Source organism: Melospiza melodia, chromosome 5 (assembly GCF_035770615.1).
Source record: "Melospiza melodia melodia isolate bMelMel2 chromosome 5, bMelMel2.pri, whole genome shotgun sequence".
In the NCBI taxonomy this organism is placed as follows: domain Eukaryota; kingdom Metazoa; phylum Chordata; class Aves; order Passeriformes; family Passerellidae; genus Melospiza; species Melospiza melodia.
The window spans coordinates 35,005,699-35,023,002 of NC_086198.1; the positions used below are offsets into that span (position 1 = coordinate 35,005,699).

Here is a 17,304-nt window from a genome sequence, read left to right on the forward strand (position 1 = left end):
GTAAAGCTGCTTTTGAATAAGAGCTCCCTAGAGGGGCTTGCTCTGCTTAGCTCAGGTGCTTTCACATTACACTTCCTATTAATTTGTCCCTCCTTTTCAGAAGGTCCTTGCCTTTATTGAAGAGCCAACACAACATTAGAAATTTTACTCAAATGCAAAGTAGTTCCTAATTTAATGGCTCCTTTGATTGTATTTTCAGACAGTAAAACAGTTAAGCAAGGAAGCATTGAGAGATGATATCTGTTTCCCAAAAGAAGGAGGAGGTAAAAGGCTTTCTGGAAAATGATGAAGCTGCCCTTGCATTTGTTGCTGACATAAAAGCATGTACTGATGTGAAGTGTAAGATGTTCATGCTGCAGCACTGTGAGGCTCTCTCTGTCTGCTTGCCAATTTAGTTGAAATGTACATGATTACAAGTAGAATACCAGCATATTGAACTATTTCTCTTTTCAAGTGCCTGAGTTCTTTAGCAGCTTTTCAGCAGGAAAATAGTCATAAATATGTTGGTGTGACTGCACAAAGAAGGCGTCATTCCTATTTGGTGAACCAGAGTTCAACAAGGCAATCTTGATTTATTCCTTTGATCAGTCAAGGCATTTGAGTCTGAATATTTGTGTTGATGCTGAAGAAATTACAACTGTCTGTTTGCTGAAGACAGGCTGACACTTGCAGCTTTTCTGTGACAGACTCTGAAGTGAAATCACATTGATGTATTTGAGGGCAGGAGGCAGGATGGCATCCTGGCTGTGCAAGTGGGAAGCGGGTTTGAAGATAGGAGTTTTGTCTTTAGCTTTTCAGCTGATTTACTTGAACTAAAATCTTTGACAGCCCATGTCATCTGTCCATGCCTCTGTCGTGTTTGAGAGATGAGAAAGTCTGTTGTTTTGCTGTCAGGATAACTTGTGTCTATCCCTTGAATTGTAAGAGGGCCTTTTTCTGAGATTTTGATTTTTACTGTTAGTGAAGAAAAGGGTCTTTCATCATGTATTGAACATTTACATTTGATTTCTGGCACTAGGATTTTCCTAAACCTAGTCTGTGAGCTTAGGAAAAGTTCAAAAGAAAGTACTCCATTGGAGCTGTGTACATGAAAGGGATTATGCAGCTAATGTTTTATTTTCCTTATAGTACCAGCAGAAATATAGCATGTACTAAATAATTATTTATAAACATATGGAGACTTGACGGTTTCAAAATACAATCTTCAGTACTGGTGTATTTATGTAACATCTCATACAGATAGCCAGAGGTGCTGTTTGTAAATAGTTATAAAATATCCAGAAAATACCAGCAGTTTACCTTCAGCTTATAAAGCAGCATGTAAAAAGGAAATTTCAGGCTTTTAGTCCCCCTACATTTCTCTCTTTCTGTCTTTCTGATGGAAACTCACAGTAATACACCCTGCCATCTGCTACTATATATTTTTCATGAGTTTTAACATTTTGTTTTTAGAACCTGAAAGATGAGTAAAATGTCAAGTCACCCAGAAAATAATCATAGGCATGACAACTCAAATGTTAGCTCAGCTTGTTTGTACCCAGAGTGGTTCACAGCTTGTCTGTGGCCTCCCTCTTTGCAGACAGAGCAGGTACACCCTTGGAATTAGCTGATACATTTCCAACACAAGGCAAGAAGGTGGGGGCCACACTGGCAAAATTAATTCCCGGGGAAGAAGTGAGTTCTGTGTTGCATTATTGCAGAAATGTCTTGGGCCTTCTGCCACCTTTCTCCCTCCTCCCTTTTAAAAGCCTATTGGTCATTCTGGTTTTTTCCATGCTGCTGGATGGAGACCAGATTGGGGGTGACAAGCTGGGAAGGTGTTAGGAAGGTGCAGCATAAAACCTTCAGCTCCAAAAAATGCTCACAGCTCTTAATGTGGAGGGAAAGAAGTGAACAGCCCTTGGTGCCACCGTGCTGTCAGGCTGTGCTCAGCATCCCTTCCCTCAACAACATGTGCCCTTAGCACAGGAAGGGAATAGCTAAATTATTTGCCTCCTACCTTTTTAACCATGCAGAGATGAGGTTATTTCATTGAATAGATTCTGAGCAGCCCAGGGTTGGTTTTCATCGAAGTCCTGTGCAGATGTGCTGCCTTTTATTAGAATAAGAAGCTTCCTTGGAGATCTTTGCACTCTCAGCCTGTGCAAAAGCCCTTGTTAACAGCATTGCAAGATTTTTCACTTAATATTCTGCTTCATAAGTCTGGAGCTTGGGTTCAATTATCTCCATTCCGTGCTTCATTTTGCTCATTCCTTAAGAATGTCTCTTGTTCACAGGACAGTTTTCAGGCTTTGCAGTGAAAGATGATGGGAAAGACCTGAAGAGCTTGTGTGCTCTAATAAGGTGGATATTGCCTCAATCTGTAAAATGGGTCATATTTTAAGGAATTTTAAGTTGAGTGTATACAATGCTTAATACTTCTACTGGATTGGACTCTCTACTATTTTTTTTGTCATTGGCATATTATTGTAGGCTGATCACTTCTATAATGAAAATGTCCAGGGAAAGTAATTAAAATTACTGGATCATATTTTTAAGGCACTAAGTTGTCTTTGCATTTCAAGAGTAGAGTGCCTACTATACCTTTCAACCTTTGAAAATCTCCAGTCATTTTAATCGGTTTTGTGCAGTTAAATACATTCCCCATTCATAGCACAGTCATACTTCTCTGACAATAGAAATGTTTTCAACCAATTTATTAAAACCATTGTGCTGTACTATATGTTGACTTGGAAAACTTTTCTGTGGCCTTTGCTCGTCTGTTTTGTTTTTGCTTTGCAAAGTTTGGAAAACTGGATTTCTGTGTTCCACTTGGAAGGCTGAAGGAGAGAACAGCAGGGTGTAAGAGTCTGGGAGTGAACTCCTGAATGTGATATGTAAATTTTAGGAGTAACAAATCAAGAAGAGCATATTGAAACCAATGAGTGAAGCTGTACCTGATGAATAATGCTTCCCCCTTCTTCCTACATGCTGTTTTTTTTTTGTTTGTACTTTAGTTCAAGTACGCAGATGCTGACAGTCAGTATGCTCACTGTCTGAGAAATTAATCAGAATTTGGGGGAATCTGCAATCCAGTTTTTTGATGTGGAGTAGGGTTGATTTAGCTTCTTGCTGTCCCTCTAGATTTTTCTTTTTGCCTTGCCCATGATTTTGAAACATGACTGAAATGCTGTGGATGTACTTGAGCTGATGCAGAGCAATGTAACTCTGATAATTGCTCTTCACTCTTGTGAATGGAGCAGTGCTGGGGGCACAAGAGATCTGAAATGAATTCCTGGCTCTGGCCCAGCTTTACTGAGGAACTGCTGGAAGGTCTTTTCTCTCCATGTGCCTGTGTTTTCCTCTCTCATGATTCAGGGAGTAACCCAGCATTTAGTAGCTGGTTATCTTCATGAGGAAAATGATGGAGTTTTCATGCGGTCTTTAATCTTTATGTGCTAATAAAAATATCTGTACTTCTCTGTCATGCATAAAGAGCTGCTTTTAAATAGCAAAACCAATCGAAAAGGCACACAACTGTAAAAATATTTATATTGTTATATTAAGTTTGTGTGCCAGGTTGTGTTCTCTACAGGTATGTTTATATGCTAGTTTGCTTCTTTTTCAGGCCCTGCTTGATACTCAGAATCTTTTGAGAGCCCAGATTACAAATTTTACTTTCAACCTGGGATTTTCAGGAAAATTTTATCACACAGGTAAGAATCAAACACTAAAATTACTTTGATTTTGATGGTGTTCTGTGTAGTGTGAGGACAAGTAGGAATGGTAGAGTCACAGCATAGAGTGTTTACTATGCTGTGTTCCTGCATTAGTTGCTGGTATGGAACAGATTAAATGCCTCTCCCCTTCTATTAAAATTTAGCTTCTTTCAGTCTGCTTTTGAGTGGCAAATTCCACCAATCACTTAAAATTTTGTATTGATTTCACTGAGGCATCTGTTGAGCTACCACAGTTCATCCTTGTGATTGTTTCATCTCTACTGTAGAAATATATCAGTATATATTATCCCTTAAAATAATTTTGTTTTAAAACTATATAGAAATAGGATAGATAAAGAATATTAAATAGGATGTGGGCCAGCCAAGTGCTCCTGACTGTCCCATGTTGTCAGCAGTGCCTCAGCAGGAAGTATTTTAACTGGTTGCAGTTTATTATGTTAACATCATTCTTACTGTTTCCAACATTTGTAAAAATATAATAAAAGTAGAAAGTTTACTTCAGAAATGTTTGGGTTTTTTGTTTTTTTTTTTTTTTTAATTCCCTCTGCAGGGACGGAGGAGGAGGATGAAGGTGATGATCTGCTGCTGAGATCTGTGGATGATTTCTGGTGGTTTCCCCACATGTGGAGTCACATGCAGCCACACCTCTTCCACAATGAGTCCTCACTGGTGGAGCAGATGATCCTCAACAAAAAATTCGCCTTGGTGAGTTATATTTCTGCATTTTTTATTTAATTTAGGTACTCAGAAACCATTATTCTGTTTAGACTAGCAAAAAACCCCCCAAGTTTCTGAAAGAATAAATACTCCATTGAAAGGTATCAAATGACTTTGTGAAACCACTGGATGTTAGGCTTAGATAAGTGTGCCACATTTTCAAAGATACAGTTCTGCAGTGATACCCAGTAACATCTTATATATTCCCTTTGCATCAACTTTATGTAAACTTGTTTTGAAAAGCATTGCCTTTACTAATTATTTATTGACAACAAAGCTCTGAATCAAAATGTTTCAGTGAGAATATAAGAAAAAATCAAAACCAATTTTAGGTCTGAGGATATTGGAGAAACAGATCACAGTTAAATGCATACAATAAACAAAAAATGCCATATATAAAACATGTTATTTGTCTGAAGAGGGGGTCTGGTGTTAAGACCTAATTGTATCAAAATATCTCAGCAGACATAACTTGTTTGCTGAACTGCTTTTGCTCTTACAACAGCCTAATTTTACTTCTTCCTTTTCGAATTCCCCTGGTTGCTCTTTAGCTGGCAGGTGATGGCTTTGTTCCTGGAAGGAGCAGGGGGATTTGAAATAGCAGAACAACAAAGAGTGCATTTAATGGTCGTGTGTCAGTGAGTGTAGGAGAAAAGGATAGACCTGACTATCAGCCAATTAAAGGTTTTATTTGAAATCTTGACTTTTAAGTGAGACATATGCTTTCTTTCAAAGACTTCACCTAGTTTGCTGTGAATTGTAGTTGTACTGAGTACAGGACAGCTCTGCTTTAATGTTTCCTTTCAAGAAAGCTTTGCAATAGGTGTTAGATTCCTGGAAATTTAAAAATCTTGTGTCCAGAATTGCCCTTTTAATATGATTCTGTGTGCTGGTGCAAGCTCCACTGGAAATCAAATGGTCCTTGTAGTTCTGTGTGGCCTAAGACATCCTCTGGGATTAATGTGCAAGATGTAATTGTTAGAGTGGTATAAGGATAATGCATTTTCAGCCCTGGTTTATGTAACTTCAGCAGTTGCCATTTTCTTTGCTACTTTCAATGCTCTTAAAGCTTACAAATATTTTCTGTTAATTTTTTTTCATGTTTAGACATACAGACATGAAGCTACTCACTATGTTTCATTTGCTCAGAGCACTTAAATTAATAACATAGAGAAGTAGCCACTTTTTTGAAAGAGGCCAGAATTGCTGATGCCTGGTGCTTTATTCACTCAATGTGTGTATTGTGTGGGAGATGCTTTACTGGGGAGTATAACAGTCAGTGAGGAATAATGGAGACACTAATTCATTGAAGATGATAGGCCCCTTATTAGAGTGAAAGATTTAGATTATGTTCTTATTACTGCCTATTGTGGAACTCGAGGGGAGAAGCCTTAAAAATCAGACTTTTGTTTATAGATAAATGAAGGAGATGCAGTGGAATGTTAGAGAATGCAGTTTCTAACATGATCTGTGAATATTTTCCTTTCTGATGTTTATGCATGCTTAAGGGCAGTAAGAAAGATAAAAGGAAGAATTGGATTATCTGTGATGGAATTAAATCGTGTGAAGCAGTGTAACTGATGGAGTATCTACTCTTTATCTTCTCATGCAGTACAGCCAGGAGGGCAGATGTTACTCATTCCTGCTTGGCAGATTACACATGGTGCCCTTTATGTGTGCCATAAATTCCTAAAGGCAAACAAGAATTTTACCATTCTTTAAACATAGAGAACTCGGGGTTCTCCAATGTGACTGAACCAGGTGTGTTCTGTTACACACAATAAATGGTTTTACTAACAGCACACACCCATTTTTCTAGAGATTTTCATGTTCCTTAGTACCTAGTTGATTCAAAGGAAGAGGTCCAGGTATCAGCCAATGCTTTGCATGCACAGTATTATTAGGAAATGGTGGTGATGACTGTATCAGTTCAAGTCATATTAAAAACTCTAACAATTCAAAGGCAGTACAAAGGCAGTCTTCCTAAATCATGGCAAAATGATGTCTTACGGACTGTGCATTCCTCTGATCAGACTACAAGGAATATCTGCTATAAACTGTTCCTTTGAAAAGTCACCTGAAGGAAAATGCATGACACTATTTCAGTGTCATGTTACAAATGCCAGCAGTCTTCAAAAATAGGCAATGTGCTACAGCAGGGTTTGCTGTACAGCCTCTGCCTGTAGATTGTTACAACTGGTTAACTGTCTGCCATTTGTAACATGACACTGAAATAGTTCAGCTGCTTTTTGAAAATGGATTTGTCTTTTGAATGGACTAGAGGGGAGATGCAGTAACTCTGAAATTCAGCTCCTCATCCAAGTAATCATGAAGGGACATGTAGTGGAAATTGTGGTTTTGTAGTTGTAGCTGCCAAATGCTACGTGTTGTGTTGAGTATGTGCCAGTGATTATCTCTCTGAAATCAGAGTTTGTGAACAAATTACTTGCAAGAACTGGGAAGTGTGCAGCTTTCTGTTTCATGTAGATTGAATAAACCAGTGTAAAATGCATTTATATCCTTCTTCCCTGCCTACTCACAAAAATATTTTCTAAAAAGGTTTTGTCTTACAATCCTGTGGTTTGCCTTCACCATGCTGCCCTCCATCTCCTTCCACATAATCGTATTTTGATATTACCGTTGTTTGAATTTCAGACCTGTTCTTGGTCTTTTACAAACAAAGCAAATGAGAAATACCAGAACATCAAGTTTATTTTTTTTGAGTGCAGCCATTGTTCTGTCATGTCTTAGGAACATGGTATTCCAACTGACTTGGGCTATGCAGTGGCTCCACACCACTCAGGAGTCTATCCAGTACATGTTCAACTTTATGATGCCTGGAAAAAGGTCTGGAACATCAGAGTAACCAGCACAGAAGAATACCCACATCTGAAACCTGCAAGGTATAGACGAGGCTTCATCCACAAAAACATCATGGTGAGTTGTGTTGCTGATGTTCATTTTGTACTCTGCCATTTCATGAACCATTTCCTTTTAAGTGGAAAAGCAGGGTATCCTGAGAGTTCACACTGCGAGAAGCACACATTGCTGTGCATAAGTAGCAAGGTATATTTCACAGTGTCTTGTTAATTAAAATCAGTCTGTTGCTGGTGATGTTTCTGCTGATAAAGGTGGCACCCTGCTGACAGCAGTTAACAGGCTGTTAGCTGTTCTAGTCCTGTGGTTAATGCTGGTTCAGAGAGCTCGAGCAAAAAGTCAATTTAGCATCATTTAACACACTCTGCTGGGTTAGATTTCGATCAGGTTTTAAATTTGTATGGTACCATTAACTGCAAAAGAGTATTGCCAGATTATGCCACCTCAGAATCTGGATCTGGCTGGGTACATATTTTTGTCTTCCCTGTGAACTGTGCATGGTTGCCCTTGTTTGGCTTCCTGCCATACACAAATACGAGCTGGGCTTTGCAGCCTGGTTTAACCCAGAGCCTCAGGAGCTGTGGGGAAAGAAGACACCCCCCACACCACCTCCAGGCTACCCAAGTGCTCTCAAATCCCACTGCTTTGCTGAATTTCCTAACTCTCAGCACTGTCACTGACAGCCACGTTTGCCAAAGGAAGGGCTTTTGTACCCAACTGACATGGAAGGGTTGTGCTGTTTCCATCTGGGCACTGAGATGGAGGCTATTTTGGGTTCACATCTCATCAGTATTACCTCAGAAGTGTTTCAAAACAGCTTTTCAAAATACTTGGTGGCATGTTCCCAAGTAACTTTCTTTTGGAGCATATGGGGGAGCAGTAAATGGGGTCCTGTTGTACCTCTGGCTGCAGCAGGCACTTTGGGGAGGTTCAGAGCCTTGGCACAACACTTAGAACAGAATTCTGGTTTTGTTCTTGGGTTGCCATGGATACCACTTTGCTAAGCTAAGCAGTAGTAATTTAGCATTTTGATCTATTTTTGGGTGAAGCAAATGAAAATGATCTCCAGAAATCTAGGAACAAAACTGACACCAATGTAGAGTTGAGCTACAGTTTATACTCCTCAAAGCAATCACTGCATGTGAAATAATGGGTTTGTGGATGTGCTTAGGGAGCACAAAGCATTTGGGGAAGACAGATTGACTCAGAATCTCCAAAAATCCCTTCCATAAATATTTGTAAAAACACGTCATTTGAAGACACATAATGAGATTTAACACAAGGACACTGCAGCCAAAAATCTATTTCCAAAACGAGTCATATAAAACCACCTGTTGAGGGAGTCTCAAGCTCTCAGTTCTCCAGGGCAAATGCATCAATATTTTACATCTGCAGGCTAATAGTAATGAACACACTCAGTAGGAGCATTGCTATGTAAGATTTGTCAGAGCACCTCCCATCCAGTACAGCTTCATTCCCTGCCTCTGTGAAAAATTGTTCTCATATTTCTTCTGTGAAAAGCAAAGGTTTGTTAAAAACTTTGGCAAGTCTATAGCAGATGTACAAAATCCATACATTTTCTGACAACACAATTTACAATTCATGATCACAGTATTCTCTATTCACAAGAAAAAACATGTTGAGAAATTGAACTGCAGGAAATAAAAAGTAACTACAAAACCACAGCCAGTGTTAAAGAAGGCGTTTGTATGCTTAAAAAGTTAATCTATCATAACAATCCCAGTTAAGCATTATACATGAACATCCATACTCAGCTGTTGATTTTCCATAAGGAATAGACATAATTGGAATACTCTTCAGTAAATTATTTTCTGAATTCAGGAGAAAATATTTTGAGTTTCTGATGAAAAACATAACTGCATTTAGAAGTTCTTCATATTCAAAAGATTGGTTCTTGGAATGTTTTTGAAAATAATTTTGCTTGTACTGCATCTTTCAACCAGTCTTAAAAAATAGCGCAGTTGAATGAGAAGTAAATCTTTATTACAAGGTGAGCATTACTGACAAATTTCCCTATTTGTCGTAGTGGAATTATTGGTGGTGATGCCTAAGCCAAAGAAAACCCAATTTACCTTTCCAATTGCAGTTTAAATTTACAACAAAGCCATCATTCAGATAAAAGTGGAACTGATTGATACGATATAGACTGACAATATTTTAGATTATCTTTCACATTATTTTAAATCTCCAGACTTCAAATACTTGGATTTAGGATGAGGTGTTATGGACAGGATGAGTTGGATGAGGCTCTGGAATTGTAATTTGGTGATAGAGATCAGTCTCCAGTTTCAAACAAAAAATGATGAATGTTTGGATGCTATGATTTCAGTGATAATAATTTATCTAGATCAGTATTGATTTCCAGCAAAGTTGAGAGGCCAAATATACCCAGCAATTATCTGTGTTACTTCTCTGACTTTTATCATCTCATTAAAAGTATAAACTCTTGAATTTTTAATGTATTTTTCATAAATTCAGGTGCTTCCAAGGCAAACTTGTGGCTTATTCACCCACACTATTTTCTATAAAGAGTATCCTGGAGGTCCAAAGGAATTAGACAAAAGTATTCAAGGAGGAGAGTTGTTCTTCACAGTGGTTCTCAATCCAGTAAGTACAGTGCAATTTTTAAATGTTTTTTTGAAATTATTGAAGAAAAAGTCACTGAATGCTCCAGGGCTGTTCAGCTGAGTCTCCTAAACAGTAATGGTTACTGACAGTGAGTTCTTTTGCTTTTTCAGTTATTTAAATTAAGGTGTGTGTTCTGTTAATTGTACAAAGCAGTCTCCACCTTTTTTTGATATCTGTGTTGTTAGTAATGCAGCAGTGCCAGCCTGTCTTGTTCTTTACTTTTTGCATGAAATAAGACCCCTGAGATTTAATATTTCAGAGAATTAGAATGTGAAGAACTGCTGTGAGTATCTCAGGTAAAGTTCATTTCTCTGCTGTGCCAAAGTCGTGATGCCAAGTGTTGGGAGCACTTATTGAGGTGAGAAGGCTGCAAGCAAGGAATGCTTGGGCTCCAATCAGTTCAGAGAAATTTCAGTTGCTCTCTCATAGCAGCTTCAAAGAAGAGATCCAAGTAAAAGAATCACACAGTTAAAAGAAAAGATCTGAGTAAATGAACCATATCTGCTTAACCTTTCATTTCTCTTTAATGGAGATAAACAAGAAGTGAGGTGCTGAAACTACAGAGCACTGACAGAAGAGAGCAGTGTAGTATTTCAGAATGGTGTGGGGTTAGGTCAGCTGCCTCAAAACTGACCTCTTAGACAAGCTTTTACATGAGGTTTTCATTTGGGATCCAAATCAAAGATATAAATGAAGTTCTCCTGTTTTATAGAAATGTAGTCACTGGGAACACCAAAGGGAACAAAACATATTTCCACTCAAATCTTTTGGAATAACCTAAATATTTTTTTAATAAACCTAAATGTTATGTGCCCTTTTTTAATCTTCTGCAATGTAATGCAGTCCAAAGGAAAACAATTTCTGAAAGCTATTTCAGCAATTTATATTGAGGTGTATTTTGTAAGCCCCAGATTCTTTCAGGCTATAGTTTTGGCTCTTTGAGAGCAGTTACTGTGTTTTGTTCCCCTTTTTCATGTTCACATAGCAGAATTGGGAAATAAAAACTTTATTTCCATAGCACACGTGTGGTTTCCCTTCTAGAGGGTGACAGTGTTGCAGTCCTGGCTTTGAGGATGTGTGTCATTCCAGGCACAGCATAGAATCAGTCATGGAATGGTGGAGGGTGGGAGGGACCTTCAAGTCCATCTGCTTCCAACCCCAGGTTAATAGAGCTGAGACCTGGAAAATTCACTGGGTGAGGAGGGCATTGGCACCATAGCAGTCCTTTGGCAATATGTGGGGTTTGACTAGAAGTTACTCGGTGAGCAAATTAGAGGAAGGCACAGAACAGTATTTTGAGTCAGGACAAAATATATTCCACCTTGAAATAAAGCCACAACAGCCAAAAACTATTTTGCAATGTAGGGAAGCAGCAAAATTTAATATGTATTCTTGAGGCATAAGCCTTTTAAATAATAATAATGAAGGGAATGGAAGATAAAACAAGCAGTGAAATATCCCTGATTTTTGATATTCATCATGGAGGATTGATCATGTCTGCCTGACATCCTGGAATGTGAGTACAGTAATGTCTTTTTACACATTACAGTTAGGTCTTTGATTCATGCATTGCTGTGCAGACTGTGGGATCACCTACTTCTGAAAATTATGATATCCTAAATACACTACAGGCTAAAAGAACAGAAGCTAAAATGCAGTGTTTTCTAAATATAACTGTAAATGAATATTATGCTAAAATCTGCCCAAGACCCCTTCTAACGAATGCCTTTGGAAAGACAATGCATCTGGTTTCTAAATATCTGCCTGTAAAGAGTTCCTGAGGTTCTAAGCATTAACCTGACACATAGTCAGTTTAAAGACTGAGATTTTTATATTTGTGGGGTTTAGGTTTTTCATATATTTATGTCATTGTTTGCAAGTCAGAGTTGGGCAGAAATATAGGCATTAAAATGAAGACTAAGTAATTTCAGGATTCAAACTATGGACTAGCATTTTGGATTTCATAAGCTTTCTTGTGTTTTCATTAAAATGGCTGTGTTTTCTTTATGTGAAACACAGCTGTTGAGAGGATGCAAAAATTCCATTATGAGGCATTTTCAAAATGTTATTTTTCACTGATACAAAACTAAGAGAAAACACCGCCCATGAATCATTACAATGTCAGATAAACAATGTTCTCAATAATGAGTACATAAATAGTTTCCAAACCTGGAAAATGTGAATGTGGATTAAATGTTAATCTTAACAAATTTCTTCATTCTATTTAATTTGGAAGTGAATATAATTTTTGAAGTGTAAGTTACCAGGCTGAGACTTCAGGAGCTGAGTACCCTACTCTGAAATAAGTGCCCCTAAGAATGAAGCCCAGGATTTCTCAGTGCTTTGGCTGTGCAGTGATGTAAGAGAGTCTCTGCCTGCTTACAGTGTGCTTGTTCAACCACCATGTGCAGGATAAACCACAAAAGCCACAGGACTGTGTGTGCAGTGTGAGTTTTTGTCCTGAAAAGCAGGGGGATGCCCTGTTCCCAGAGCAGGTGTTCTGCAGGTATGAAAGGCCTCAGGAAATGCTGCTCTGCAGATGCTGTTTGTGGAACTGGGAACCAGCAGCTGCACTGGTGCAGGAGCAGCAAATCTCATGACTGGCATGTTGTGTTCCTGTGGTTTGCATGGGTACCCCTGCACTGGTGGCTGGGACCTGATCCTGACCACTCTTCCTGTATGCCATCCCAAATTCTGAAGTGCCACCAAGCTGAAAAAGAGAGCACTATTACCAATCTTCAAGTAATATTTTTGTGTCTATCTCCTGTTAAAGATCTTGCTGGCTGCAGCAGCCCTTGGGCAAGATCGTGCTGTATCAGGATCTTGCGCAAAATGTTTCACAGGAAAAGAAAATGCAAGCTTCAGCAGCATATTGTTGGTGTACTGGCATTATTTCTCCCACATTATCGGCTGAATAATTGACTTTAAGGGAGGTTGAGGGACTTGCACTGATTTAGCCAGGGAATTCTGGGGCAAAGCTGCAAAGAAAATGTGCATTGTAGAAGTGTGTAGTGATGAGTATCTTACCCAGTCAGACACATCTTTAGTTTATTGTCTCACATAGTTACTGCTTTTCATACCACTGTACTGTCTTTAAAACATTTTAGCAAGTATTTTTCCTGATAAACTAGTTAGAATCTGCAGTGATTTCAGATTCATCTCTCTGCAATATGCCATGAAGTTCTTGGATTAGTAAAACAAATTTCTGTTCAGTGTTTCTTAGAACAAAATTGTACCAGTTTCCTAAATGTGTCCCTTGTAGGAAGTGAGCCATTAGCTTTTGAGCTATGTATAATGAAGAGGTCAGTATAGACACTGCTGTCAACTGTACCATTGCTTCTCAGATCCTTTGAACTGCAGAGGATACAGATCTGGAGCTTTTCTATCCTATGAGATGAATGTTGAAGGGTAACCAACAGTTCTTGAAATTTTTCTGTACCTTTTCTGCCCCTAAGAAGAACAAACAGAATGCAGTAATTGCATTACGTGCACTTACATGCACTTCCTTGCAAAGCACTGTGTGTCTGCAGATGGAAAGGGAAAATGCCCTGTGGAGAGGAATTTGGTCAAAGCCTTCAAATGGTTGACAGCCCAACAATGGAACTAATGTGTAGCCAGCTGTGTGCTCTTGACGTGGTTACAGCAGTGCTGATGAAGAGGAAAGGCTGTCAATGCTTTAGGCACTTTGACTGATCTTAAAATAATTGTCATCTTTGTGTGCGTTCAGTTCTAAGTATTATTTTCTTCTAATTTTTACCTCTCCCCAGTTGCAGTCAGTAGAGCTGTTATTAAGCTAATTGACTTGCAGCAAGGGAGGAATTATCTCCTTTAGCACTGAAAATGAGAGGATTTGTATGAGCATCAGCAGAACTTGCTGTGTCTTAGTGTGACCCTGAACTGGCACTACAGAAGAAAATCAAAATCCAAGACACTCAGACTCAGATCTTCCCTTTCTGTCCATCTTGCATGGCACAACCTCATATTTAACTGTTCTGAGTGTGAGAAGCAGGAGAGATGTTCAGTTTGACAGGCTTAGCCCATTTCATGGGTGAGAAAGGCATCAATTCCACTCTCCCCTGTCCTCTCATGCCTGTAACTCCAACAATAGTTGCCATCAGTTGGGGCAGGGAGAGAAACCAGTTTGGCCAAGCATTTTGGCGGACTGCAGAGCACAGGTATTCTTTGCCTTCCTATCTATTCTTCAAAATCCACCCATAAAAGCCAGACAGAGTCTGGTATTTTGTGGGTGGAATAAGAAAGGAAAAAAACCCTCCCAAGTGAACAGTCATTGTGCAGGGGCTGTGGAACAGACAAGAATAGCTGTCTGTTTAGAGCTGATTGCTTGTAACAGTGGGCAGGAAATGCATGGAAACTGTGGCAATCAGAAATCTTTACTCTTCTGTGATCCTTAAAATTCTTGAATGGAAAGCTTTGTGCCAGTGGTTTAAAGTGAAGCAAGTCTTTTGAACAGTACTACCATTACTGAGTCAGCAGGGGAATGAGCAGCTGCAGAAAATGAACTTGAGGTTCCTGACTGTCAGATCAACAATTCAGAACTACATCAAATACGTGATTTTGTTTGAGCTTATAACTCTTCCCTGGCTCCATTGTATTTATGGTGGAGACACCACTGTGTAAATGGAGTGGACAGGTCCATGGCAGCTGTGAAAGCAGCAGGACAACCTCAGGGTTAAAAAGGGACTTGCAGGCTGGAATCTCCGTGGTGTAATTGAGCACAGCTTTTCTGCAAGCATCCAGGTCTGAAAGGACTGTCTTTCAGCTATTAAAAATACTTATTCAATGTAGACTCTGCTCTGATTTGTTGTTCCATCAGTTTGGCAGTCTAATGGAGCAAAACCTGCTGTTACTGACTCTGAATAGCTGAAACAAAACTGTTTGATGTAACTTGGAAACAATAGGAGAACTGCAAACAGTGTGCACAATGCCAAATTGATTGGAATATAGGTGTTGTGAGAGTTGGATGTATTCTCATGGCCTGTAAACATGTGCTCAGTAGCTAAAATAGCAGCAATATTCCAAATTGGTAATGTATCTGCTGTGAGTACCTAGCTGAGACCACAAAATTAATTGTCAATCACAATTTAACTTCAATTTGAAGGGTTGTGCATAACTTCATTGGGTTGGGAGGCCTCAGTGCTACTTATGTTCTTGCACAGATGGGAGGGTGACATAGTGCCTGTGACTAAAGTACCTTGATGACTGGTTTATTAGTAGGAATTTATTCAAGTTGGAATTGCCTGCAATGGATCTATATATGGTAAAAAATAAGTGCCTGGTATGTAATAAGTGTTCATTACCTGTTTTGGTTTTTTTTATACCAGCTCTTCTAGCTGTAGATTTGAAATGCCAGAGTAATTAAACTCGTCAAGATCATCAGTGTCCTGCGAGTCTCAGACTTCCCTCCACTTCCCTTTCTGCTGCAGTTGATACCTAAAAAAAGTCTTCTCTCTGCTCTGGGGTCTGATCCTGGCAGCTTGAGAGAGACTCCTTGAAGAAGCCAGGGGACCTAGGAAGGCTAGTCACTCTTGGGAATGCTAATATCATTCCTTTGGGAGTAATATCATTCCTCTGTTTTATCAGAAAACAGCAGCTGTTACTAAGACTCCAGAAGCTTGCTTTGAGTAGTGTCCTTGTTGTATATTTTCAATAGGTGCAGGATCCTTATAATCTTGATTTTGTAGTGATCAGTATTTTTTAAAATACCCAGCCAGCTGACATCCATCACTAGAAGCTGGGTAACTTGCTGCATTGTTTCCTTCTGTGTAAGTTGTTTATCAAGCATCTCTCTGCTCTTGATACATAAATTAGATCACGCTGGTTCATCTTTTCCTGAGACATGATTTAATAGCAGCAGCTCCTTCTCCATCTCAGCTCCGGTTTGTTGACCTAAAAGCTATTGCCTCTAACTGGGAAATGTTGTAGTAAGGAAATACACTGTATGGAATGAGCAGTCAAAAAGATAAAAGCTCTGTCTCCTGACTGCTTGTTCTCATTTCCCTACATTTCTGCACTACCAGTCAGAATCCCAAATAAGATCAGGACTCAGGAAGGAGAGCAAATGAAACTTAGATCCTTTCACTCTGGGCAATAAGAAAATCCTGAGGAGAAGCTGAAGGAGAAGGCAGAGCACCTTTGCAGCTCTGATGTGAAATTGTATGAGAGTAGCAAAGGAGCTGCTGCCCAGAGGACAGATTTAGTCCCAAAGCATCATTTTAAAAACTGTCTGCATTCCATTTCAGTTCCCTTGTGAAGGATATTAAATCCCGTGGAGAGCGTGCATTGAAGTGCAACCAAGATGATGGTTTGTTTGTGAGGAACAGCTAAAAAAGGGTGATCCTTCTGCACTGAAATAAAGAAAATGCTGAGATGCCTGAAAGAAATTACTCGAGAAGAGTGCTGGAAATAATAAAATCAAATCAGCCCTTTTTATCTGAAAGGGAGGTTAAAATGCTTGTTAGAGTAAATATAAATATATTCGCAGCTGCTTCCCTATTGAAGGAGGAATAAAGAAATATATGAAGTTCTGTGTTTTACAGCATTTCCCAGAGGTGGAAGATTTTTGAACAAATGGTGTTATTTACTAGGTCTAGCCTTGGGATGTGGCCACAAAGGATTCCCTTTAGAGCTCCTAAAGGAATCCTAAAAGGATGGTGGTTCCAAGAGAGTACATCTTTAGAAGCAAGAGAGTAAATCTTTCTCTGCAACTAATAGCATGCTAAAGAATAATGATTTTTGTTAATTAGAACTTGTTTGAATTACTCAGAACATGGTATAATAGAGCAAATTACAGCATCATAAACCCAGTATGGAAGGGAAAAAATAATCATTGTGTTTTGTCCTGGTGTGAAATGGCACCACCTGCAGATGGAAGGGGATTGGTGTGTGTTCCCATCCTTCTGCACAGGCAAGTGGGGAGTGATCCACCATCCCTCTCAGCTGATTCTGATATTTATGATGCCATCTAGAAGAGTCTTTTTCTACAATGTAAAGTCATGTATCTGCTTGGCTAAGTATGATTTCTTTACAAGATTCAGCCATTTAAGTTTTCAACCAGCATTTGATCATTTTTGTGCTGTAAATAATTAACCATAAAGTATTTGACTTAAAAAATATAACTAAAATGAGAGCTTAGGTCTTGGATAATTTTTCCCTTCCACTGACACAGTTTTGTATGCTGGAAATTATTTATGATGATATGTCCAGTCAATTTCTGAGCCTGTTCTGGCATTCTTGAAATTACAGTGATATTCTCTTCAGGGAAATAATAATTATATTTTCCCTGAGCTAGCAATCTTTTCAACTTGTTTTGCTTTTTCTTTCA

At 38.9% G+C, this 17,304-nt stretch overlaps 1 protein-coding gene across 2 annotated transcripts in view; it reads left to right on the forward strand.

Annotated features, from left to right (window-relative positions):
• The window catches only part of LOC134418554 (bifunctional heparan sulfate N-deacetylase/N-sulfotransferase 3), a 52,205-nt gene that overhangs the window by 20,650 nt on the left and 14,251 nt on the right, over positions 1-17,304 (forward strand). For both annotated transcript variants that reach the window (XM_063157016.1, XM_063157017.1), the window contains exons 3-6: positions 3,608-3,695; positions 4,270-4,424; positions 7,188-7,373; positions 9,813-9,941. In XM_063157016.1, coding sequence (XP_063013086.1) covers positions 3,608-3,695; positions 4,270-4,424; positions 7,188-7,373; positions 9,813-9,941 — 558 coding nt within the window. The remainder of the gene's footprint in view (positions 1-3,607; positions 3,696-4,269; positions 4,425-7,187; positions 7,374-9,812; positions 9,942-17,304) is intronic.